At 38.7% G+C, this 25,973-nt stretch overlaps 2 protein-coding genes across 2 annotated transcripts in view; one reads left to right on the top strand and one right to left on the bottom strand.

Moving 5' to 3' along the window:
• The window catches only part of LOC137291711 (replication termination factor 2-like), a 559,227-nt gene that overhangs the window by 510,702 nt on the left and 22,552 nt on the right, over positions 1–25,973 (top strand). The window lies entirely within an intron of this gene.
• LOC137291709 (UDP-glucose 4-epimerase-like) lies at positions 613–24,864 on the bottom strand. Its single transcript, XM_067823163.1, has 10 exons — positions 24,708–24,864; positions 14,287–14,419; positions 13,557–13,654; positions 9,735–9,848; positions 8,972–9,148; positions 8,090–8,270; positions 7,309–7,394; positions 6,113–6,190; positions 5,437–5,551; positions 613–1,385 (listed from the first exon to the last, which is right to left on the bottom strand). Exons 2-10 carry the CDS (start codon positions 14,417–14,419, stop codon positions 1,303–1,305), a joined length of 1,065 nt encoding a protein of 354 aa, XP_067679264.1. The 5' UTR covers positions 24,708–24,864; the 3' UTR covers positions 613–1,302.

The raw sequence follows: 25,973 nt of genomic DNA, 5'->3' as shown, positions 1-25,973 counted from the left end.
TATGATTTGATGATGTCTATTGTCTAATGTTGGAGTCCTTGATTCTTGTGGAGTGCCTACCGGGTGATTGGTGACAATGCAGGAGCCTGTCCCCATGTGGGGAATCAGCTGGCTGACCTAAGGCAGATGCCACATGAACGAACACCTTCGTCTGAGTTTGGGAGCTGGTTTACTGGCTCCACAGTGTTTGAGGGCTCCATATAAGTACATGGCCTTTCTTGATACTGCAAAACATTTGTGCAATCCAAACATTGATTGGATAACTGAATGATCAGTTTGAAAACTACTGATGCCAATTGTGGTGCCAGGACAGGTTGGAGAAGAATGAGACTGACAATCTCTCCAGCCAATCCAAGGTAAGACAGCAACTGAAACATGTCTGCATGTTCCTTTTGGGAAACCAAGGTGCACTGATGAGTCCTGGTGGGACGAAATGTGTTTCAAACCAGTTGGATGTAATTGGATTACTCATAATTACTCTAACTAACCCTGAGGGCCTTAGACTCTCAGCAGAAATATAGCTTAATAGTATTAATACTGCCTTCTGACTGGTTTTGTTACTTGTTGAGATATTTATCAGTATATACAGATTAAAGAAAGGCAAATAGAAGGTAAAGGTAAATATGTTCTTTATTTTCGTTGCACATAGACAGGAACTATTTAAACATGAATATTGTATTATTGAAGCAGACTGGGAAATGATTACATATAGAAAATGGAAACTACCAGTAAACATGTTCCATATTTTTGTTATACATTGTCTTATTATGTTTAAGACAGGAACAATACCATACAGAAATATGTACTTAGTCTTACTACATTTATGACAGGAATAATACTCTACAGGACAGTGGTGTTCAGATGACTGAAAATAATCGAAAATTGTTCAAAAGAAGGATAAAAATTGATTATTGATAGTAATAATGCATATTTTGGATTAATCAGAATTTTGTTTAATTATAACATACTTGAAGTAAACTATTAAATGTGACAAATATTCACGAAGAAACCTGCACTCAGCGGTGTAAGGCTATGCACATTGCAAAATTGTAACCACTTTTATTGTTTAATTATAATTCCAATGTCTTTCTTGCATGCCAGCATTTCATTGCATGACAATATTAGTTATTATAAAGATAATTAGAAAAAAAACTGGAAAAAACTCTTAGAATTGACAATTACATTTAAAAGGTATATATTTCGATTATTATCAATAATCAGTCTCCAAATGTCCTCCAAAAATTGATAGTGTTTTTTTATTCCCAACACTAATAAGGGAGTTTATGATCAGTGCATTTGCATTTATATACTGTTTGCCATGCATTTGCCATCAGCTTGTTGGAAGCCATTAGGATTGGTTGATTGCCATCTCCACAGATCTTCACCTGCAAAAAATAATCACAACCATTATATGCTAATATATTTACTATCATCTCATATGTAACAGTTCCTAGGATTTCCCATGGGATAAGGAGGTCCTTTTGCCATGGCAACCATCATGTATTAACTGATTAAATACCATTTCATATACAACAGTTCCTAGCATTTCCCATGGGATAAGGTCCTTTTACCATGGCAACCATCATGTATTAACAGATTTACTATCCTCTCATATACAACTGTTCCTAGGATTTCCCATGGGATAAGGTTGTTTTACATTGGTAACCATCATGTATTCACATATTTACTACCGTTTCATATACAACAGTTCCTAGGATTTCCCATGGGATAAGGTCTTTTACCATGACAACCATCATCTAATCATTTATTTATGGAATTTCTATGACAAAGTACAGGTACCAGAAGGATGATGGCAATGGTTGTAAATGAACAACTTCACATGCATAGTGATACAGATCTGATCCTCTTGACATATCTAACTGAATTTCCTAGAACTCATGAGATGAATTTGAATGTCTTTGAAAATAATGTTCTCATATAAATTTAACATATGCAGTCTCTCCCAGATAGTTTCAATCTATTGTGAACGCAATAACCAGGCTGTATCACCTATGGGCCTTAAAAGTCTGCATGTTTACCTTGTCATTTATTGATATAAATACGTCACTGTCAGTACAGGTACATTCAAGACTAATCGATCACTATCCAATCCGCTTGTTTGTCTCTTCGCTAAAAAAAACCCCAGGAGGTTCTTGTTCCGAAAGTCACCCGTGTGCGAATTGCGCATCATATCGGGAAGCGCCTGTAAAATCTCATTACGCTCCCTGAAAAAGTATGCTTCGTTTATATGTCCCGAAACGGATTATTATATCCATAAAAGGCAAGACGAGAGATCAGCTTTATAACATTCATTTGTTCATTTCGTGAATGACCAATGTTTTGAAATTAAAGATCTTTGTTTCATCTATTTATTGCTGTTAAATATATAATGTTTCACACGTTGACTGGGATTAGTTCGGCGGTTTCCTCATTTCTAGCAGGGATGCTTTACAACAGGGATAGGTCACTCGCTTGCTTTCTTTACAATTTGTACTAATTAGCGTGTGCCTCGTCATGCTCCGACGCACACAGTGACTTGGCTCGTTCCCAGTGCAACTTCAGTTGTGTTTAACCAGGGAGACTATATAGAGTGTATACGTTGTAGATTATCCCAGGTTTAACAGAACTTCAGCCAGTTTATTGTATCAGTCGGAATTTTACAATGAATGAATGCATGTATTATGATAAGAATTAAGAGCAAGAATTATGTGAATGAATGAAAGAAAGAAAAAAAATAAAAGAAAGAAGTCCATAGGCGAATGAATGAAAGAATAAATGACACACCGCGGCCTTCCCTCCCAAAACATGTTAAAGAAGGTAAAAGTATCGCGAGAACACGTGTTAACTAACATCAGCTGTCTTTTTAAAAAATCTACTTTGAAACATTTTTGTTTGCATTAATAATTAATTCAGATATCTTATTGCATGTGGGGAATGGAATGGACATTAACAAAATGTTAACTAACACTGTCACACTGCCCTAAAAAATAAAGTGTAAAACTCCCACAAAGCGCTCTTAAACACCTGTCCAGTTTTGTCAAATAATAAGATCAACAAGAAAGAAAGAAGTTATGGAACTATAACCCTCAAGCATCAATAGCGGATCAGATCAGATTGGCAATATGTCATATTTTCACGCACCTCAATTACACCCTAACATTTTGTTTTAGATTATGGAACTGTCACTATTATTTGCAAACACATTTCACCTGATAGTATATTCCCCTCATAAGAATTAAAGGTGTATGTGAAAGATGTATTTGAAGTAATAACTAGAAACACTCAAACAACGGCGTATAGTATTTCAATGGCGGATCAGAGCAGATCGCCGATGTCATATTTTTCACACACCTCAAATATACCCTAACATTCTTTTTTAGATTATGAAACTATCACTATTACTCACACACCTCAAATATACCCTAACATTCTTTTTTAGATTATGAAACTATCACTATTACTTGCGAACACATTTCACCTGATAATATATTCCCCTCATATGAATTAAAGGTGTACGTGAAAGATGTTTTGAGGAAGTAACTAGGAATACTAAAACAGCGGCGTATAGCATTTCAATGGCGAAATGTCCTATTTTTCACACACCTCAATTACACCCTAACAATTTTTAATTCACAAAACTGTCACTATTACTTGTGAAGAAATTTCAACTAAAGGTATGTTCTTCTAAAAATTAAACGAATGTGTGAAAGAACTTTTTATCGGCTCAATTTAGTCTATCTTCGCGGTCAATCAAGAATAGAAGCTTGTGAGCTATAACTTACTGACTTGAAACTTTACTACAAATCTACTGTCCTAATACGGACACTAATACCAATTATTACACTTAAACTGAAGTGACAAAATAGTTAACCTATCTTCTACATGTAGGATTTCAGTTGTTGTAACACTCAGCGAACTTAATCAGCTGTTGAAAATAAACCGGGCTCCATCTTAAATACTACGCTGCCACCATATTGGCTACACTGGTCACGTAACGACCCGAGACATATGTTGACCGGCTTTTCGAGGAGTTTCTTCTCCCCCTCTATATAGGCTCCCTGTTTCTAGTAAAAAATTGCCTTTCAAAAAGATCTCTAATACAAAAAGCTTATAGAGATTCATTGCACATTTCTTTAAGACATTTACAAATGCTCAATCTTTACACTGCCTCCATCTCCATGTATTATACATTCTAGGACACTGGGTACATATAATACAAAAGTCAAGCAGCATGTTTGATTCAATTGATGTTTATTCATGTGTGCAGAAAATAAATGTCAAAGGAGCTGTGATCTTCATAAGGCGGCTATGAATAGAACACATTGTAAAGAAAAATAGACACCAAGTAAATGGCATGTTTCTATGTAGGGCGTGTATTCTGTCTAAAATGAAACACTGCATTGATGTTACACACTCAGGGAAGTTGTCTGCCAAAATTGTCTGCCTCCCTGCCTCTGTGCTAATGACGATATGCAATGCACAACTTCAATCACTGACCACATGCAATTTGAAATTAACACCTATCGGGCTTATAAGCTATAAACAAAGAACCGGCTAAGCGTATTGGCAAATAAACCAGTGGCCAATGAAAAGGCTCCGTATCAATTGAGTGCACTCCCAGCTGCTCTGACTGGGTTCGGAATCGCGACTGCTTCGTTTCGAAGGAGGTGAACCCAAGTACTTAAAATTGCACTTCTTATTTGGGATTCTACGTTTATAATTCTGGTTATTCAATTTTTTTAAAACAGCAGTGCGTTTTATATATCACGAATAAGTGATAATTGTGTTTTAATTATGTTTGATTTTTTAGTTACATGTGACCTTTAATATTTTAGGTTTTATTTGTGAACAGAAACTGGAACAAGATCGTAGATTATTCCAGCTGTAATGTCATTGCAGTCCTCCTCATAAATCTACCAGTACTATCATTGCAGGCCCATTATAAATTTACTGTAATGTCATTGAAGGCAAATGTCTAGTTAATGCCGTGTTGACTAAAGTGTAAATGTCTTGTAAATCTCATCTTTATATAACATTTAAAAGTTTGTAAACTCGACCTTTCTTGGGTTTGTGACAGAATGTAAGTGAGGTAAACAGTCGTAAGATCTAATGAACATAGTATACCTTATTATTATGCTAACATTTGTATAGCGCTGATATCCAGTACAACTGCTCAGAGGCGCTTTGTTTTCCCGCGATCATTAGATGTCCACCACAACGACACATCGTATTTTCAATCTCAGATCCCGGGAGAACGTACAATTCATGCTGCCTACTACAGGCGCAGTGAGTTAATGTGACGCTCCCATCCTTACCAGGCATACCCATCCACAGCTGGGTGGATTGGGACACACAGTCACAGTGCTTTGTCCAAGTTACGTACTTTCTGCACGTAACGTAATATACATGGTCTGTTTACACCCACAGGGGACTTACACATCTCATTCAGGCCTTTTTGTGCTGTCCATGACAGTTCTGCTTTGGCGAGGGAGGCGTCGGCGTAAAATGAAGGCAGGTCTCCAAGACGACGTTCAACTTTACGGTATGGAATCTGCAGTGAAAAAGGAAATGGTTCATCAAGATTGTCCCAGGAGGACGCGTCTCTGTCTCTGTCTCTGTCTCTGTCTCTGTCTCTCTCTCTCTCTGTGCAGGGTATCGTGCATGGACGTCAAATGTATCGTGGTGGGTAGTGTAATGTACAGGGAATCGAGCGTATTGTAGTGGGTGAGAGTAGTGTATTGTATTGTACAGGGCGTTCAAGTGTATTGTAGTGGGTAGTCAAGTGTGTTGTGGGTAGTGTATTATGTAGGGCGATCAATTGTGTTGTTGTGGGTAGTGTAATGTTCAAGGCGGTCGAGTGTAATTCAGTGAATTGTACGGGGACGTCGGGTGCATTGTACTGGGTAGCGTATTGTATTGTACAGGGAGGTCGAAGGTATTGTATTTGGGATTGGAGTGTTTTGTATTGGGTTGTGTAGTGTACTGTAAAGGGAGGGAGGCGGGGTCAAGTGTATTGTATTGGGTTGTGTAGTGTATTTGGTTGTGTAGCGTTGTGCATTGTATAGAAAGTGTAATGCGTTGTAGATAATGGTCAAATGCACTGACTACATACCGTCTTTCCTGATGCCTTCTCAAAAGCCTTGACCATGTCCAGAACGGAGGTGCCACGTCCAGTGCCTAGGTTGTAGACCTTAATATATCCCAGACAAATAGAGGTTATTAACAACGTCTTATTTACAGCGCAGAGACGCTTCAGTGTAGATTCTTACATCGTTTTCAAACTAAAAGCGAATGGAACCAAGCATTGAGAATAATATATACATCAGTGTGTTTTGACAAACATGGGATTAACGTTAAGAACAGCGTGTAATTGACTAGAAGTGGTATATATTTGGATGAGACCACTCGGGAAGTAAGAATAACAAATAGCACGGGCGATGAAACCAATAAGTCTGACGGATTATGTAGTGAAAACGGTTAAAATAGGCTGAAAGGGTGCTGATTGATAAAGACTTTAGTTTCATTAACTCTTCGTAGGCCGATGTTATGTAATAGACTTGGTCTCTATTAATCGAAGGTTTGTTGCGCCGGATTTCACTGGCTTTCAAACGTTTTATTTTTGAGAAATCCCGACTAGTGGATAGGATTTCAACTTTTTGTAGGTGGTCTGATTGGGCGGATGCGGATATCAACGTGGCGAGAGGTTTCACCTTTATCGGAGTCACCACATTCACAGCTGACCTTGAAAAAGGTGGTTTACGAACATTAAGCTTTAAGGATGGTTCTCAGTGATGGGAAGGCAGTAAAGATAGTGTGGATGTCAACTGGATGCTTGAGTCGTCTGTTAATTTGATGGTTCGCTTGACTAACTTGTTTGAATACTGGTTGAGGTTGGCGAAGACGTGCTGCAGATGATTATACTCACCTACTTGATCATGCTACTATATGTGGCACGTTTGGTCAGGGTTAAGATGACAACAGAATCAGGTTTCGGCTTGATAGTATGGGGTTAAAATGGATGCACTGGTTAGAATGGGTATATTCTGTGTATGCGGTATTTTAAAAAAAATATTTGTTCTGAAGTCTTCTGACACAAGGGCATCAAGGAAGGACAATTTCAGCAGCACGTATTATGTCTGTTGGACAACTACGCCATGTTTCAACAATGTCACCGACTCAGGTGTATACCTGAAACTAGCTGCGACATGGACGCGGTAATCATTGTTTCAAATCAGTGACTGAGGACATGTTGACTTCCAGGAGGACTGACATGAAGTCGGCCGTGTTTCGGCCATATAAGTAACTCGCCTTGATACCGCTACCCTCTTCGACTTTTTTCATAGCTGCCACATGACCTTGGGCAAGGTCAACCACGTGAATGTAATCCCGAACACCTAAAATAAACAGCACCATGTTTGACTTGATCCTGGCAATAAGTCAGGGGAGGCAATCTAGGTAACATGCTCCACACAAGCTCCCCACACGTACTGCAACCAAAGTTTCTCATACCAACAGTGTAGTTAATCGGCCACAAACAAATATGGTTTTCAAATTATGCTTAGCATGAATTTCACACAGTGTAGCCAATTACCCTTTAAATATGTTTTGCAGCCCAAAGTATTTTAAAGTACCCTGACATCGTTGTACGTTGTACATTTTCTTTGATTTAGACAATTCCTTAGACAAGTTTATTCTATCGATACTGGCACTGCGTCAAAGTGAGTTTGTCCCAACACTGTAGCAACGTGTCTGTGTTGGGACTATAGTTTACAAATGTCTAAAAGGCAAAAGAGTGAATTAAGTCAAGGGAAGACTAACACAGAGGACTATAACCGTTTTCACGCCAAATTTACATTAAAGATGCGAAGAAGCATGTGTTGTGACGCCATTAAGCATGTAAAACATATTTTGATGCTCGGTTCATTATGAGTTAGAGAAGTTAAATCCACTCAAATTCTGCTAAACATCCAATGCTGCTAAAACGGGAGAGTCTCTGCAGGGGTTCATTAGCAGCCATGAATGTTTAATCATGTATCCACTTACAAGAAAGGTACAGATACTGATACTATAGACCTCACACTTCACTCACCTGTTCCATCGGGAGTGTCGTAGTCACTGCCGTACACCTTTAGTTCAGACCTTCTACCTACTGCCACCTGGGCTACAAAGGGCATCAGGTTCCTCGGTGTGCCCCGGGGGTCCTCCCCGATCTTCCCCGACTTGTGGGCACCGATCGGGTTGAAGTATCTCAGGATAACAATGTTCCACTCCTGCACACACAAACAACATAAAATAATTAATGACATTTCTCAAACAAGCAGAGGTGTGAACTCCCTTCTCTATTTTTAGATATAGTTAAAACAAAAGGGATTAATGACATATATTATTAACGTCTACTCTTCAATCTAAATCACACCATGCTAAATACAATCAGTACTATAAAAACACTGCTGACAGCAACACAAACTTGGGGACGTCTGCCACTGCAAGCAACGTCCATTCTACGATCAGCCAGTCGGGATGCGGAACTCTGCCAGGGCACGACGACATGTAATTATCCAACTACACAGCATGGAATTTTCATAATATATAATCTGATGCTAGATTAGAGCAAAGGAAAACTGTGTGCCTGATTCCGCCCCGTCTTGTTCTAGTGAAATCTTAGGTGGGGACACCAATCGGGAAATCAAACACTGCACTACAGGCACCTCCACTAGCATACACATACATGGTGAAATGGTGATATAGGTCTTCAATAACACTGATACACTAGACTGCGCCACATCCAAGATATTTGGAAAATAGGTGTTGTTTTGATTAATTTTGATATACAGCTTATATTTGCAAATAAACAATAAACCGACTACTGTTGTGGATGTCATTGCCACCAAGCTAATTTACACTCATAGATACAACAAAACTACTTGGAAACATCACTGTACACCTTGAAATGCATTCCATTTTCACCAACCTTTTCCGCATTTGAGAGATCTCTTAAAATTTCTTCTATGAAATATTTTGTTTTGCCGTAAGGATTGGTACATCCCCCGATTGGGTGTTTCTCGTCCAGAGGCAGATATTGTGGTGTGCCATACACTGTTGCAGAGCTGGAGAACAACAGGTTGTTGACCCCTTTCTCCTTCATCACCTGTCAGGAAGACAAACATGGAACTCACTTCACAGGTTTTCAATAAACCTTCCTATGGAGCTTTTTATTTCCCTTCCAATTCAGGATGAAAACTCACATTAATTTCATCTTGGAAGTTTGCCGTATAATTTTGAAAACAATCATGCACCTAATCAGGGTATACTTGAATCCAAACCTTTTAGCAATATTTCATCAATATCACCAGAAATGGGACGCAGACACCAGAAATGACCTTCAAACATTGTACGCACAAAGTGACCCCGGGTGACGAGAGAACGCTTTAAACACTAGATTTGTACATATGTTGCAGTGGAGTCCTAATATCAAACCATAATACTGCGTTCTCGGTGAAACCATTGGCTTGGCCCGTGTTTGTCCAGAATGTGTTGATGTCTTGATGTTGGAGGACTGCTCAAAGTGATACAGGTCTTTACCACTTGGGAAACTAACGAACATTGAAAAGGGACTGACAAATCTAAACATAATGTAAACAAACTGCTACTCCAAACCACTGATTTTATATTTCCGACTGAGAGACTGCCTTAGACTGGCTGAAAAAAGAATATTAGTAAAACGCATCTCTGACCTCTAAAAGGTTGACAGTTCCGCCAATATTTGCCTTGTAGTACAAGAGTGGACGACCGCATGACTCCCCAACAGCCTTGAGACTTGCGAAGTGGATCACTGCACTGAAGGTGTGCTGCAAGCAGACATATGTAGCTGCAAAATAGTATATTACCCAAGAAACATAGTTATTAGATATACAAAGTACACACTGACGACATATTATGCTCAACACTAGAATCCTTCCAAGAAACCTATTCCATACAGAAACACAAAATGTTGTCCACGACAATAACATGATCCAGGAAGGGGCACTTTGCCTAGTGTTATGGCTGTTTTGACAAAGGAAAATCAAGTTCAGTATAATACAGAAGATTACTTACTTAAGTTTTGAGAACCATCCCCTATGTATAGATAGAATGCATCCTGAAAATATTGCATTCTTTGTGATATTCCAAACCACAGTGTTTAGCGTATGGATGGAGAGAAGTATAAAATAACATGTGATTCGTATGTTACGAAGAGAAAACAAACGTAACTGAATGGTATCACCCATCCCCTGAATTATACAATAAAACCTAGGGAATGGACTCGGCTGTTGGACAGTAACCTACGTGATTGCGGATGAACATTATACTCTTGAAGGTGACTACCTGCAACATCTGTGGTGGTGAAAACAGCATTAGCCTCCCATAAACATCCTATAATTTTTGTGATGGAACAGTTGCTATGACGTTACCGCATGTTATCTATTACTCTCACTTCCTGCAGATTGCATGACTTAAGTGGAAATAGTGCCCCAGCCTTGTGGAACACCATCATTATTAAAGTCGTTGTTTGCAGATAAAAGCAAAGAGCTTTAACGGGACATTATATATCTTGTGTTTCTTCTGATCCAAGAATCTGACGCCAGAGTTTGAATATGCAATCGTGTATGAAGTTGAATTGGAACTGAATCTTGGCGAGCCTTTGTTGGCACCTCAACCCGGTGCTTGTGACACGTGATATTTAAATCTGATCTGCGCATTGGTACTGTATTTTGCCAAACAGGCAGTCAAAAAGACATCCATTCATGTAGAACAGCGACGATGGCAAGGCAAGGCAAGGCAAGGCAAGGCAAGGCAAGGCAAGGCAAGGCAAGGCAAGGCAAGGCAAGGCAAGGCAAGGCAAGGCAAGGCAAGGCAAGGCTTTATTATCCCGAAGGAAATTTGCTTTGCATGGTAAATAATGGACAATACAACAAAAAATACACATACATATGATCACCACCGTGAATGGTGACTTCTTGCCATCCGAGTACAAACTTTGTGAAGAGTAATCCAGTCACGGTTTGGTGTGTCAGGATCCTCGCGATGGTTAAGATGATTGAGTGAGTGCATGCGTATGATGTTATGCCGCTTTCACAGTATTCTATGAATTCTGATGATACCAAAAGGAATGGCTTTGACTGGCCTACGGTCGAATGAATTCTACCACTTCTTTGATGAAGTGAGCAGACACCTCTGAGTTTGGTTGCAGTATTTTCAATACATACTCAGGGGATTACTCTTAATGAAGGATGTTCTCTTAACATTGAGATGTAATCTTCTAAGAATCTTTGCAAATGAAAGGGTCTTCTCTAATAAGTGGTTACGTCAAGGATGAAAACCAAGATTTTGTTTGAACAAGTAAGCCCATGGCAGAGGGAAATGGGGGAAGGGCCGATCCAACTTATGAACCGACCAAAGATGTACTTTAGACGTAATTTAAGCATTTGGTATTAACTGTTAAAATCTACTGTTAAACGACTGTCAGCCGGCACCTTGCTTTGCACACTCAATGCATGCACTACCCCTGTCCTACATGTGCGCTGCTCACACTACCCATCTTTGTGAGGAACAGATGGTTCATACTAACACACAGTCTCATTCTTCAAAGCAATCCTTCCTAGCCTGGTGGATAAAACCTTCAAGGAAGTAAGCTAAGGGTTGCAGGCTCGAAACTAGGTATCTGTATTATATGTTGGAAGATTGTAGTCAGTGATAGCAAGACAAAGTCATATAAATCTTCAAAACAAGTACAAATTCAAATTCAAGGGCTATTTCTCAGAAACTCCCTGGGATGTGGTCAATTCAGTAGAAAGTCCACTGGATTTCAGTAAACAGAGAGCCTGGTGAAACAAAAGAGTGATGTCACTGGAGGTTTATAATCTTCCATTCACCATTGATGACTGTACTTGAACAGTTGGGGGGTAACATTTGCATGCTCAATGGAGGGGAAAAATAATTTGGCTGGAAATCCGACTTTGGATTTTTTTTTCTGAACTTGATTCTCTGAATAGATTGTCTGTATATGAAGTTCATTCTGAACTGACTTGATCCAATCGTTTGAATCTTGTACAGCTTCCTTAATTGTTTGTCAAATATGTCCATAAAGTGTGATAGGTGATTACCAGGAATGGTGTAATACCATAAAGGGTTAATGTAGCGTAAAGGGTTAACAAACGTCTGATGTTGCATGAAAGGCTGCATCTAGATGCTGTCTGATGAATGCTGAGTATCCATAACGAACGTGTAGATATCTGTGTGAATGTTGATTGCCATACTACTACTTGAGGTGGTACTAAATTATAAGTTTGAAGTCAGGCAGATGGCTACATGAACATCTAGGCTAAGGCTAGAAAATCCTAGGCTGCACACAGGCAGCAGTGTCTTGTGGTGGTGAAATTTTGGAAGTCTTCTCTGATGCCTGAGTGTGTGTCTTGATGGTGTCTTCTAAGAAGGTTTCGTTATGACTTCTTCAAGTTACTTGAAGGATTACCAGCAGTCTGTTTCAACCCTGCTCATTGTGCGCATGCCTGAAGCTGTGTGAGGGTCTGGGACTGCAAGCCAACTCGAAAGCTTGCATTTGCATGATGATCATAGGTTCTAGTTGGCCTAAAGCTGCCTGAAGGTTTGTTGCAGGTGGGTGATAGTGTCCTGTAAAGAGGAAAGTGTGGTAGTCTTCTGAGTTGCTTATTTGCAGGTCTCCATAGCGAATTCTGTTGCAGAAGGGTTCATGAACTTCAACTGAAAAATGATTCATGAAAGCTGTGGTGACCGTAGTTGAATTTTTTGCTTTTTGCTTTGATCTGAGGCTGCAGAATGATCTTCTGGAAGTTGTGATAATGTTCATCTTCAACATCACCGTTGAAAGACTTCATATCATCCAAGAGCAAGTCTTTCTCAATCTCTGGCGTCTTGCAGAAAGCCTCTGTGCTGTATAACATAAACTTCAGTGTATAGATAGGAGGTGTTGACATCTCACGAAGGTACTTCAAGGTGCTTCACAGTCTCAGAAATCTGCAACATCAGAGTTAAAGTCTCGATGTCTTTACCTTTGACATACAATGTCGTACGTCTTTGCAGGGGATGACTCACTTGAAGGCTATGAAATAGGTGAACCATTCGCAATCTATTCCAGTAGGTCATGGTCATCATCAATTGAAAGATTACGTTCATCCTGTGAATAATCTCTGTTGATGCGATTAAATTCAATGCTGTGGAAATGATTCGTCGAAACACTGATAAAGTTGTTAAAGACCCGGAAAGTGTTTTTTCCACCCCTTACCATTGATGTTGTTGAATAGCAGGTAGTACTTGTCTAATGACATTTCATATCAAATTTGGTTGATTATCAAACTGCATACCTCCATGGCAACAGCTGGTTCACTAAGGTAGAAAGTGGAACTGTATCCACTCAGTGGCATGTATCCATAGGAAAAGGACTTCTCACATACCCATAAGTTCTGATGGGGATGTGAGGAGAGTGGACACTTGCTAAGTTGAATGAACATTGAATTTCATGTGGTCTCTACTCTACTTACCTTGCTGAACACCTCTTCCACTGCCTTCTTGTCCAACAGGTCAACATTGTATGTCTGGATCTTCTTCCCGACAATCTCCTCCACACGACGGATGCTCTCTGTAAAATGCAACTCTAGTCCATATACTCTCTACAGCCATGCTGAATCTGCTTAAATACTATCTCCAACATTGTATCACTAGTTTATATACTCTTTACAACAATGTCACATCACCTTAAATACTGTCTGTAACATTGTATCACTATTTTATGTACTCTCTACAAAACGAGCTAAATGCTCTCTGTAACATTGCAACACTATACTCTCTGTAACAATATTACCTCACCGTAAATACTCGCTGTAACATTGCATCAGCATGAATACACGATCTATCATTGCAACACTAGTTCATACACTCTTTTTAACATTGTAACACTGCAGAGCGCAGCATAAAACTAAACTTACTCACTCACTTAATCTGTGATGGATGATGCGTAAAGAAAATACGCAAAGTGAATGGAAGAATGTTACATACTCGTACACCCTGTACACTTTTTATGACAAGTTATGAGAAGCGGTTGGTAAAACAATTGGCCACACTGGATCTTTAAAAAGGTAGCTTTTGCTAGCAAGTCAGTTGGGTATTTAACATGGATAAAACTTCAAGTTCAAATGAATTGTTTCTGTGTGAGTGAATGAACTGATGGACAGTTCAAGACAGTCACTGGCTACAGCATAGTCAGGTACTTACCCATACTGGCATTGACCAGGTTGTCAACAACAACAACAGAGTATCCTGCCGCAATCAGTTCGATGACGGAATGGCTGCCCACATAGCCAGCCCCGCCAGTGACTAGGATACACTTCTCTGGCATCTTGGACATCTGAAAACAAACCAAAATGTCAATACTCGTGGTAGCATAGTCTCAGTAACATAAATACACTTGAAATCATTGTAATACATGCTTTTTTTAATTCTAAGTATCATATGCATGACAACATGCCTTAATCTGTGAAACATGAATCGTGACAAATGGATGGAAGAACTTTATTTACATCCTCTACACTTTTCATGATAAGTTGTCCTGTGATTACGAAAAGATTAAAGGTGTTATTTACACAATCTACTTTGTTCCTTTTTAAAAAATATTTCTGCTTATGTTTGAAGAAGCTTTAGACGGGCTCCACGACCTTGTCGATAATGCAGGTATCAGGAAAGTGGAAGTGTTTCAACCTCGAGCTAAAGTATGTGTTGTTTTCCTCCGAGGTACATGAATGGCTCTATTAAGTACATGAAACACATTTGCACAAGACCAAAATGGGTTGCATCTTCTGCTTAATATACACTTTACTTTTCTTTAGTTTTAGCTTTGGATTGTATCCATGAGTACAACAAAAAATTGATCTGGGCCTGGTATTATAATTTTATATTACTTTTGATTTAGTCAATATTTGTGTAGTCATGAGATTCATTGGTCCAAGTCACATCCTCATTATTCTGTTTTCCAAATGTACAAAATATAAACCTGCACATGATTGTGTAAACTATACCATATGTTATCTCCTTAAGTGGAGAAACTGTTTTACCCAAATTACTGGCGAAACCATTCAGCACCACTTGCCCCAGTGGGACTCGAGGACTCGTCGACTCGTCCCAGAATCAATGAATGTTATGTGCGACAATAAGACGAACCAATCAAGTGGTCATTGAGGTGCTATGATACAAAGACCGACTACTTACTTCAGCTGTTGCATTATGCGAGAAAAACATATATCATCAATATGACATTATAGGAAAAAAAACCCAGCTCACAGCCAACAGAATCATTATATGAATTTTTCAAAGAGAAAAGAGTCATGAAAAATTAGATATTGCTCTTTTCATTTCAGCTCCTACCTTCAGGCCAGAAAGCAGTCTATATTTACTTCCCATGAAAAGTTTAGACTCACCTAAAACACTCACGTTATGTTACGCATATATAGTACAAACAAAAAGTGTGGGAACACCCCAAATTTGATAGTCACATATATACTTAAAGGTCACATGCAACCAAAAAATCAAACATAATTAAAACACATTTATCACTTATTCGTGACACATAATATACATTGCTGCTTTTAAAAAAACAAATAAACAAAATTATAAGCGTACAATCGCGATTCAAAAGTGCAATATTTTGTACTTGGGCTTACTTCCCCTGAAACGAAGCCCTCGGGAGACCGAACCCAGTCATAGCTGGTGGATATGCACTCAAGTGTAGCGACGGCTTCCGATTGGCTGTTTCATTTGCTGATATGCTGAGGGTTCATTGTGTGTACAGAAAGATAATCTGTTTGATAGGCATTTTACAAGTATAGCCAGTCACAAGAAAGTAAGATTCTTTATGTGTACTTGATGCGTCGTTTCAGTATGGATTGATATACTGTTGTCAAACAAAATCATATACACTAAAAGAAGTCCTTATCCATGAAGAAACTACATAGAGATGATGGGTTTGGAAAATACATGTGCTCTGAATTTGCACTCGATCCAATCAAAAATCATGTCAGTAGAGATGGTAAAATACTGCGTGGCTGGAATCTGTCATTCGTCCAAGTACAAAGCAGGACTTGAAACTGACAAGAGTTTGCACCAGTTTCCGTCAGATCCAGTCATCCGAAAAAAATGAATGTAGTTTGTTTGCAGCCCACAGACATAAAAACATGTCAAGTGTATCACACGTGCTTAATTACATAATGTGGCAGACACGGGACTTGGGTGCACGAGTCACAAATCAACTTGTTTTCTTTATGTCGTATAGTCTGATAGGTGTGAAGTACAAATTGCATGTGGTCAATGATTGAAGCTGTGTATTGCTTATTGTCTTTAGCAGACAGACAGGCAGACATATAGGAGTGAATAAAGCAGACATTGAGCTTTCTCTGTGACAGAGGCTGCTTACCACAATCAACAATTTTTTTTACGTAACGAGTAGATTATTTTATTTACTTGTTTGTGTACACAACCAAGTTCAGACTACTGCTCACGACCTAAGATGCTGGGTTGTTTCAAGCTCCGCAAATCTATTCACTGCGCATGCGTTATGGACGCAGTGCAGCACAGTTGCTGAAACCAGTTTTCCCCCGAGCTTTGGGGGGAATTTAGTGAAACGTTTGAACTCTGATTTCGCGGGCTTTTTTTTCATCACGTTTTTTTCAACTTTATAGGTTGAATTGGCATTTTTTATGATTTGTTTCGATAAGTGCAAAGCGAAAGGTGCCCGAATCTGCAAAGTTGTGTTTTACGTTGCATGTGACCTTTAAACATAGTAGTATAAACAATGGTGGTTCTGGGCCACAGCACATCTAAGCCATAAAACAAGAAACTAGCTTTCCCTGCCATAGTTGTCTCACAAACCCTCCATCAAAATGTTATCTTTCATCTACAAATTTACTAACACAAGAGATGAACGAAGACATGTGCACAGGTATTTGTGGATTGGGATGGCAAAGAAATACTCTATAAATACAATGGCTTTGATGGATAGTGACCCAGATCACCCCACTGTTTATACTACTCTAGTCTTCATCGGTGTTTCCCTCCATGGAGGTACCCCACAATATATCAATCTAAAACATTGACTTCAGAGAAACAGTTTAACGTGTATCTTCTATTATGCCGTTGGTTTTCATAATAAATGCTTGTTGGGCTTGTTGTATCCCTTCTTTCGTACATTTTTTTTCTACAAGGACTACAAACATACATTGTTCATAGTCCCGATAAAAAACGCATATTGTTTGTAGTCCAGACGAAAACATACATCCTTCGTAGTCCGGATGAAAAACATACATTGTTCGTAGTCCGAAATGCATGTAGATGAACAACATACATCACTCGCAGTCCAAAATGCATGTTTGGCTGATGTGCAGTGCTTCAAGGTCACCCAAAAGACATTCCACAGAGCAGGCAGCCATAAAAATATATACAAAATTCTAGACTGATTTTACCCTCTGCCCAAGCTTCTGTATATCAAAATGTTCCTCCTCGATGTCTTCTGAATTTTCCTCAACTTCCATATCCTCTTGGAGTTCTTCCGTGTCCTTGTCCAGCTTAGAGAAGATGTCGACTAACATATTCGTTGTTTGCTCTGCCTGAGCCAGCAACATCGACGCAAGAGTTGACACTTTATTCGTGTTTTGCTCCGAACGAGTCCCATTGTTCCACAGACGATCATAGCAGGCAAGAGGGCAGAAAGGTTCTACATCAGGCAATACTCCTGTGCTAGAGGGTGTCGTCGGATTTGGAGCTTACTTGTCAGCGGGCAAGACATCAGGATCTTACCATATCTAGTACAGCATTTTTTTCCCTCGCTTTGAGTGATCACACCGCAAAGGGAGCGTATTTCTTGGATGTCCTCCGAAGACAAGTCTCTTGGGTGGCACAGCTTTCTGAGTACATACTATACTTACAAAAAATGTCTATATAGGAATCCCAACACTATACCAATACTATACCAAGAATCCCAATACTATACCAAGAATCCCAATACTATACCAATACTATACCAGGAATCCCAATACTATACCAATTCTATACCAGGAATCCCAGGTAATACTATACCAATACCATACCAGGAACCAACATATGGGGTCTTTGGGGGATACCCCCACTCGGCATCTCTATTCGTACGGCTGTCCCCACCTACACCTAGGCAATCTTCCCTTTGCGAATCGAGCAGATCATACCTAGAAAACCTGTGAAGGCACCTTTCACAAAAGTGTTTCTTTCCCCCGTGTTTCGTTTGATCATACACCAAACGACTGAAATGTTGTATAGTTGTGTAATGATATTTTTCACCCTCCTGCACTAGATAGAGATTAATTGTTTGACGACCCCCGTGATTCAATAAAGGGCTTAACCACTGCACTATTAAGTTTTACCTTCGTACCTGAATATATTTACAACTAAGTCTGGATTCTGTTTTTCTATTTTTGGCCACTGAGAGATAGGAGTGGGCTCCTCTATACCTTTCCAACTTTTTTTTATCATCTTTTGGATGACTGGAAAGTCTTTTGGGATGTTTTTTAGTTGGATTTAGTTTTCGAACGACCTGTCAATAGAAGAGTTGATAGTATCCAACTGCGTTGTAACTTCCTGATTACCTCTGAATAAAACATTGGTGTATTCAGTTGTTCCATTCACCTGTTGTTTCTCTAGTGCCATCTTTACCGTTAGTTGAAATTTAATGCCTCTTAACGGTCACATATACTCTAATAGGGTACAAATGCAAAATAACTTGCTGACATTGTTATAAATGAAACCCTGTCATTAAAAATGCTCATTTCCATCTTTAATTACCTTAAATCGACCTTTTTGTCAACAGTGCAAAATTCTCAACTGCAAACGAAAGTTCAACCAATCAGAGCGGAGCGTCTCCGTGACATAATAGTGGGCATAGAAAATGCGTATTTTATTGATGGACATTAGGATTTTACATGACATTGCTTATAATATAACAATTTCACTCTTGAAAGTGAGGTGGAGGTCAATATAACATTGTTTGCAATATGAATGTCACTTCGACCCCCAACTTGCTTCCTTAGAAGAAGTCCTTATGTTAAAAGTTGTGTCATGCAAAATCCTTTTGGCCATGATTCAAATGCATATTTGACTATCAGTAAAAAGTAGGTTTGATTTTCTAACTTGATGAGAACAAATCATAATCTCAATAATTCTAACGGACTTACAAAATCAAAATTACTTTCTACTGGTAGTAAAATATGTATTTTCTTGATGGACATTAGGATTTTACTTGACATTGCTTATAACATAACGATTTCACTCTTGGAATTGGTCAGTATAAGGGGTCGATATAATATTACTTACGATAATATTGGCACTTCGACCACAACCTCGTTTCCGAGGAAGAAAGCGTTATATCCATGCAAAATCCTTTTGGTCAGCAATGTGTAGTAAGCAGTCTTGATTTTATAAACTCGATGAAACTTGAACTCCATTTTCTATCTTGGAAGCGTGGTAGGGGGCAAACCGTCTGATTTAGTATATACCACAGGCTTAAACAAAGCTCACTTCGCACACACTAACAACCAATTTAAGCACAAACTACGGAGTCTGGTGGAAATCTGTGCATAGTGACACCATCACCCGACCCCAAGGAACAGTTGACGGCAACACAACAATTCGGCAAGTCTTTGGTGACGTCGAGAAATCAGCTTCCTAGCTTCCTACACATTTTCTATACATTTAACTGGAAACCAGACCTTCTATGACGTCACTGTAGGGCTCTGGCGACAGAGTTACGTAACCTGTCTGCGGTTATGTTTGCGGGCGAGAGAGAAGCAGATGGCTTTTTAGCAACTTTTAAGCGCTTGGTATTAATTAACCACAAGTTTTTTTTAAAAAGAAAATGGTGTTTCGTTTATGACTAACCAAAAGTCTTTCATATACAGTGATAAAAAGAGTACCAAAAAATTGAATTTAGCGGTTCTTTAAATCTTTCAGTCCTTCGTTCATTTTATGAAATACCAATTGTTTTGTATCTCTAACATCTATATTTCTTGAACTTCCGTCTTCCAACCTCTCAAATATTTTTTTACAGCATGCTGAGTAGGCGTGAATTGTAATTCTATAGGTTGTTCTTCCTTTAGTGATTTGACGAGCTCAGGGAATACCCTCGCATTCCTGGTTCACGAGCTTCATTTATAGGTGTTTTTTTAATACTTTAAACCTAATAAACCGTAGCTGTGCATTGTGAGTTCGTATCCCACCAGTTGTATAAATGTTTTGTTGGCATCATAGAGCCATATGGGTTAACTATTTTGATAAGCAAAACATACATAATTCCAAATGAAAGCCCCCTTTGAGTCTTCATTATTTAAAGCTATTTCATATCTTTCTCAAGCAGCTGAAAAAGAAATTTAAAAAAATATCCACCATGGCCTGAAATTTATAATTTGCCAATTTTCACACAAATTCAAACCATTTAGAAAAATGGTACCCCTTTAGATAATCCTGTTGTCCGAATTGAAATACATGAATTACCTAATTCTTCTCAATTTGTTGATTGGGTGAAATTATACGATAAAAGTAAACCAATAATAATAAATGGGAAAATATCTGGTTATCATCCATTAATGGAAAATGGTAAATAACCTGATCAGAATAACATTCATAGACTTCTTTTTAGGGGGTCAAAATATTCAGGGGTGGTTGATGTTAGTTCTTTATGTCTTGGTAGTCTGTATACTTCACTTGGTGTTAAATTGCAAACTGTGATTGTAGAAAAGGGTGAAGATAAATATAAGATACTTTAGATGAATTAATAAATGATACTTCACTTGGTGTTAAATTACAAACTGAGATTGTAGAAGAAGGTGAAGATAAATATAATTTAGATGAATTAATAAGACTAAAAAAATTGACTTGTTTTTATAAATCTTCATCTCACAAGGGGGGATAAGGTTAAGTAGTATCAACAATGGGGTGTTCTGGGTCACTACCAATCTAAGCCATCATATTTACAGAGTACTTCTTCGCCATCCCAATCCACAAATACCCGGGTACATGTCTTCGTTCATCTCTTGTGTTAGTAAATTTGTAGATGAAAGATTACATTTTGATGGAGGGTTTGTGAGACAACTATGCCTGGGAAAGCGAAGTTTCTTCCTTAATGCTTAGATGTGCTGTGGCCCAGAACCACCATTGTTTATACTACTAACGTTGTAAGGCCATTTATACTCTTAGGTAAATTTTGGTGTGCATAATGGGCACTTTGAATGACATGTTAGAACTTGCTGTGGTGTAACTGATTCAATATTCGTTGAGTCTTAGTGAATTGAAACAATGTTGAACTGATGAATAAATTCAAGACTGATTTTGTATCCACTACTCACATCTTTGGACATACATCTCCAGAGAAAGTGCACGTATGGGATGTCTTGTGAATTCCCGCCTGGATTACTGTAACAAACCTCTCACTGGATTCCGTATAGACTCTAAATTTATCTGTATGGTACAAATGTCTCTACATTCTTGCTGCAGGCTATCTCTCATATCTCCTCATCGCATACATAGAACTTTCTGTTTTCATGATTGACATCAACTTTCAATTTCAAATCTCGTCTGTCGTCCTTTGGAAAGTTGGGTTTCTATCGTCCTAAACTCTCCCACCCTCTTGATTCTTTTATGGACAAACTAACAGGCCTAAATAGGCATTATTGTTTTTCACAGATTAAGATGAAGATGTAGCAGGGATGGTTTGGATGATCCTGGCACAGTGTGGCTGATAAAGCTCATCATCACGTCAGGACCCTTGCCCCGTCTACCTGCAGCCCAGACAGCAATGGCACTTCTCTCAGGAAATCAGGCACTTCTACCAAGAATCTTTCGGAGAAAATTAAGACCCCCAAACACTGCAGCCCTTTTGCATAACAAAGTGTCAGTAGGGTTGTACTTCCGGGAGAGAATCCAGAGAACCGCCTGATCTGTGAGAAGTGAGTGTGTGAGTGATTGAACGAGCTGAAGGCCTATTCTACCTCGGGACCTTCACGGGTGATCTGTGCCAAGAGAGGAGGAAGTACCAGACCAAGGTCACCAAGAACAATTAAACCCAGATTAGCATCCCATCGAACACGTCTGGGATGAGATGGAAAGACAAATTCACCAACAGTGAGTATGTCCAGAAAGTTGTTGATACTTGCAACATTATTCAGAGGAAGTTCATTTGACGTCTCTTCAACAGCATGGAGAGGAAATGTGTAACTTTTGCTGATGCCAATGGAAGTCACGCCCGTTATTGACGTTAGCATTTGCTTCCCTATAAAGGGCAATACCTCAAGGCATGAGTTATATAGATTCTGCATTTAATCTATTGGTTGTTCATGTAATGTGGAGAATAAAAACCCCATGTGATTTCTTTCGAGCAATCGTTGTCTTTTGTGAAAGTACAGTTAGTAGAAAAAAACGCCATGTTTTCACTCACTGCCAATATAATCATTTAACACTATTTGCGTTTCTTTCGGTGGTGAGTATATTGTCAGAACTACACTATCATTATTAATATTATTATTAGACTGACATACAGACACGTGCATTTGTTCACATAACTCAGCTTTCGATTTTTGTTTTCCCTAACGGGTTTGCTTTGGAGATTATATCTCCATAGCTACCAAACGCTAGCAAAAAAGTTTGCTTCGTTGAGTTGAAAGGCTCATGTGTAGCCTCCTCTTTCAAGGCACGGTTTGTGAAATAATGACAGGCTTTAAGTGTTTGTGCTGTTGACACTGCGACACAACGCCTTACGCATCGGCGATTTTGTTGTGCTCATATTCATACCTGAAGTATGAATGTCCGCTCTATAAGTTCCATATTTTCAGTCTTTTGATATTGTGCGATGAATCGGACTGTGACGAAACGTACCCAGGTAGTCTGTTCAGGGCCCGGGCATTGAAAGTTATTCAACTGACAAAGATACTTGCATAACCGGTCCCCGCTCAAGTGCCATCAACAAATGCAGTAGACACTTGAAATTGTAATAATGCTAATAATATAATTTCACCAATGCCACAGTTAATGAACTTTGCCGTTCAAGCAGTACCTCATTTGGATTGTTTTTCATAATAATAAGAAAGAAGATCAAACTCAATCTAACTTGACAGGCACTAACTTCTGTGCTACAAATAGGTAGTGAGCCGATTTTGAACGTGTATTCTATGTTATGCTGTATATTAATTGGTGAATTACATTAAAGATATTTGGGATAATACACACGGCATTCACTGGCAAATGACGATAGCAAATGCGACCGAGGGACGTCCAAACACAACTTGTGTAGGGGGAATTACAGTCACGACTTAATTTAAACAACATATCAGAATTGAAATTGTATAAGCAAACAGACCAAAGAGCCAGTATCCAAATATAAATAAAATAACGATAAAAAGGAAGACACCAAATGCATTTTATGTTCTAAATTTGTCACTTAAATTTCGTAAAGTGGTTAGTTTTAGTTCTGTACTTCTGAACTGGTTTTATAATGTTTTCATTGTCTGAAGGAGATGAATCGTCATTACGGTACAGTATAGTATACATATTGATAGAGTATAGTATACATATTGAGGTGGTTCAGAACATTGTATTCATCAGTTCCGCACTGGGCAAAGCGGGGAAGTGGATTGCATCTGAACAATTTGAGGAAAGCTCAATTTCTCTTGAAATCAGTTGCCAAAATCTAGACAGACAGGAAATCTGCACTTCTAATATAAATTATCACAAAGGGCACTTACTGCAATCATTTCTGTGTCCCGTTAATAGTTCTAGGGGTCTATAGATTGCATGCACCAGTCAGCAATTTCTTATCAGTTACAATCATCTCAGTCCATACAACTTCTAAGCTGGAGGGAACAAGATCGGCAACGTAGGCAAACTACAGATTATCATGTACATATACTGCTATCCCTCCATTGCGGTATGATACCTTCGTTGTTTGAAATGCCAGGGTGTGACTAAGTTTCGCAATGGCAGACGGTATGAAAGTTTCCGTATTCTGCTGCTAATGAATCATCAATCCTTCAAACTCTTCAAATTCGAGTGTTCGATAGTGAACAAAGCACCCGGGCGAGGTTTAATATTCCCAGTGCATGGCAGGAGGATTGATATGGTCCAAAAAGGAACTCCCAGACATAAGCACAGAACTTTCTAACGTAAAGAATAGATGCCAAACTCCCATCTGCCATTTGATACTTGGCATTTAATGAAGCCTCATTGTATTGGAGACTAATAGACAATATATACATTCCACAGAGGCAGACAGTGGGCAGTGCAATATCTGTTCTATATGTAACTAAAATATGGAAAAACATGCTCGTACTCTATAGGTTGTAGAGCTATTATAATCTTACTTGAGCAAACAGTATCTTGCAGGAGACAAGCACACAGAGACGTCCCGGTAAGCAACATATATCATGTTTTGCATGCCTCTAACACATGCCTGGTTCCGATATATCCAAATATCCGTAGCTATAGTATAATATTGACAATAAAGTCTCTAAAGTGCTAATAAGATAAGCAGTAGAGATCAACTCTGCATTATATATTCAGTCATCATATGTTAGAGGACAGGATATTTGGGAAACTGTTGGTGACAAGAGAAATCAAATAAAATATGTGCATACCTGCTTCAAAAGCTGTTGGACAGTGAAGAGAGTGACGCTCCTTGTGCAGTGTGTCTCGAGCTCACAGTGTTGAAGTGTCAGCGAACCTCAAAGTTAGTAGATTAGGGTAAATAGACCGGAGTCGCCGTACACCTTATTCCCCGGCTGTCACGGTATTGCACCAGCTGTCTGTTGAAATAGCACACCGACATCTCACATACAATGAAACACTTTGCAATATTCTTAATTTCGTTGAACATAACTATATCTAGTGTCTGTCAGAATTATTAACATATAAATCGGCACATCAACAAAAGTGAAAGGGGTGTTATTTGAAGTAGACAGCATTCATTTGACTGATTTCGGTTTTTTTACTATCTTCATGTAAATTCTACTTAATCCAGCTTACACATTTTACAGGCAAATCATCTTCCAGGTCGCACTGAGATGTATATGGCTACTGTTAGAATTCTTCATACCTGCATAATAGGTATATAAAGGATCGTTGTTGTATCAATACAATCAGTACATCTGTCTTTACTGTCTTTACTGGCGTTAAGGTTTTATATTTGTGACTCAGTTGTATACATGCATTGGAGACCTGCACTATCACCATTTTTTTCCATTTATACTTGAATATTATAAACTTGTCTGCGTTCTGTTTTGCTGGCTTGAAGGGAACTTTTTATGAAAGGAATTTCTAAATAGTAACAAACTTGTGGGTTCATCTGGGATTGAATTCATTTGATACATGTTTATTTCAAATTGCTGCATTTTTACATACATGTTAACAGTTAAACCATCAAACTGGTGTTTGAAGTTGAGAAGTTTCTTATGTCTCCTACCACTGAGGCAGTCGGTGATTAGCGCAAATCCAATCTATTGCAAGTCTGTGCACATTTCACACTTGAGGTGAAACCTGCTATGGGAAAAGTTTATATACTGAAGGTTGTAGTACATCACTATCTTGATGAGGGAGTTTTGGAACATGATAATTAGGAAGTGGCTAAAGAAGAATATTCGGATCATGAAATGAAAAAGACCCGTAGAAATGCATAAAGAAATAGAAAAATATAAAGGAAGCGAACATAGGGAATAGAGAAAATTGGAAATGGAAAATGACAGAAGAAAAGTGGAATTTAGTGTTTGACAGAGATATTGAAGTGAAAAGGCACCACAATCATCCTCCTCCCTGAATTCTATGCTCTTTCGATGTTGCAATGCACGTGAGGCTGGTACCTACTTTCAATGAAAGATAGTAGATAGTATCTTTATTATGATAACATT

Source organism: Haliotis asinina, chromosome 7 (genome assembly GCF_037392515.1).
Source record: "Haliotis asinina isolate JCU_RB_2024 chromosome 7, JCU_Hal_asi_v2, whole genome shotgun sequence".
Taxonomy (NCBI): Eukaryota; Metazoa; Mollusca; class Gastropoda; order Lepetellida; family Haliotidae; genus Haliotis; species Haliotis asinina.
The sequence above is the reverse complement of the archived record's forward strand: the minus strand, read 5'-3'. Positions and strand labels throughout refer to the sequence as shown.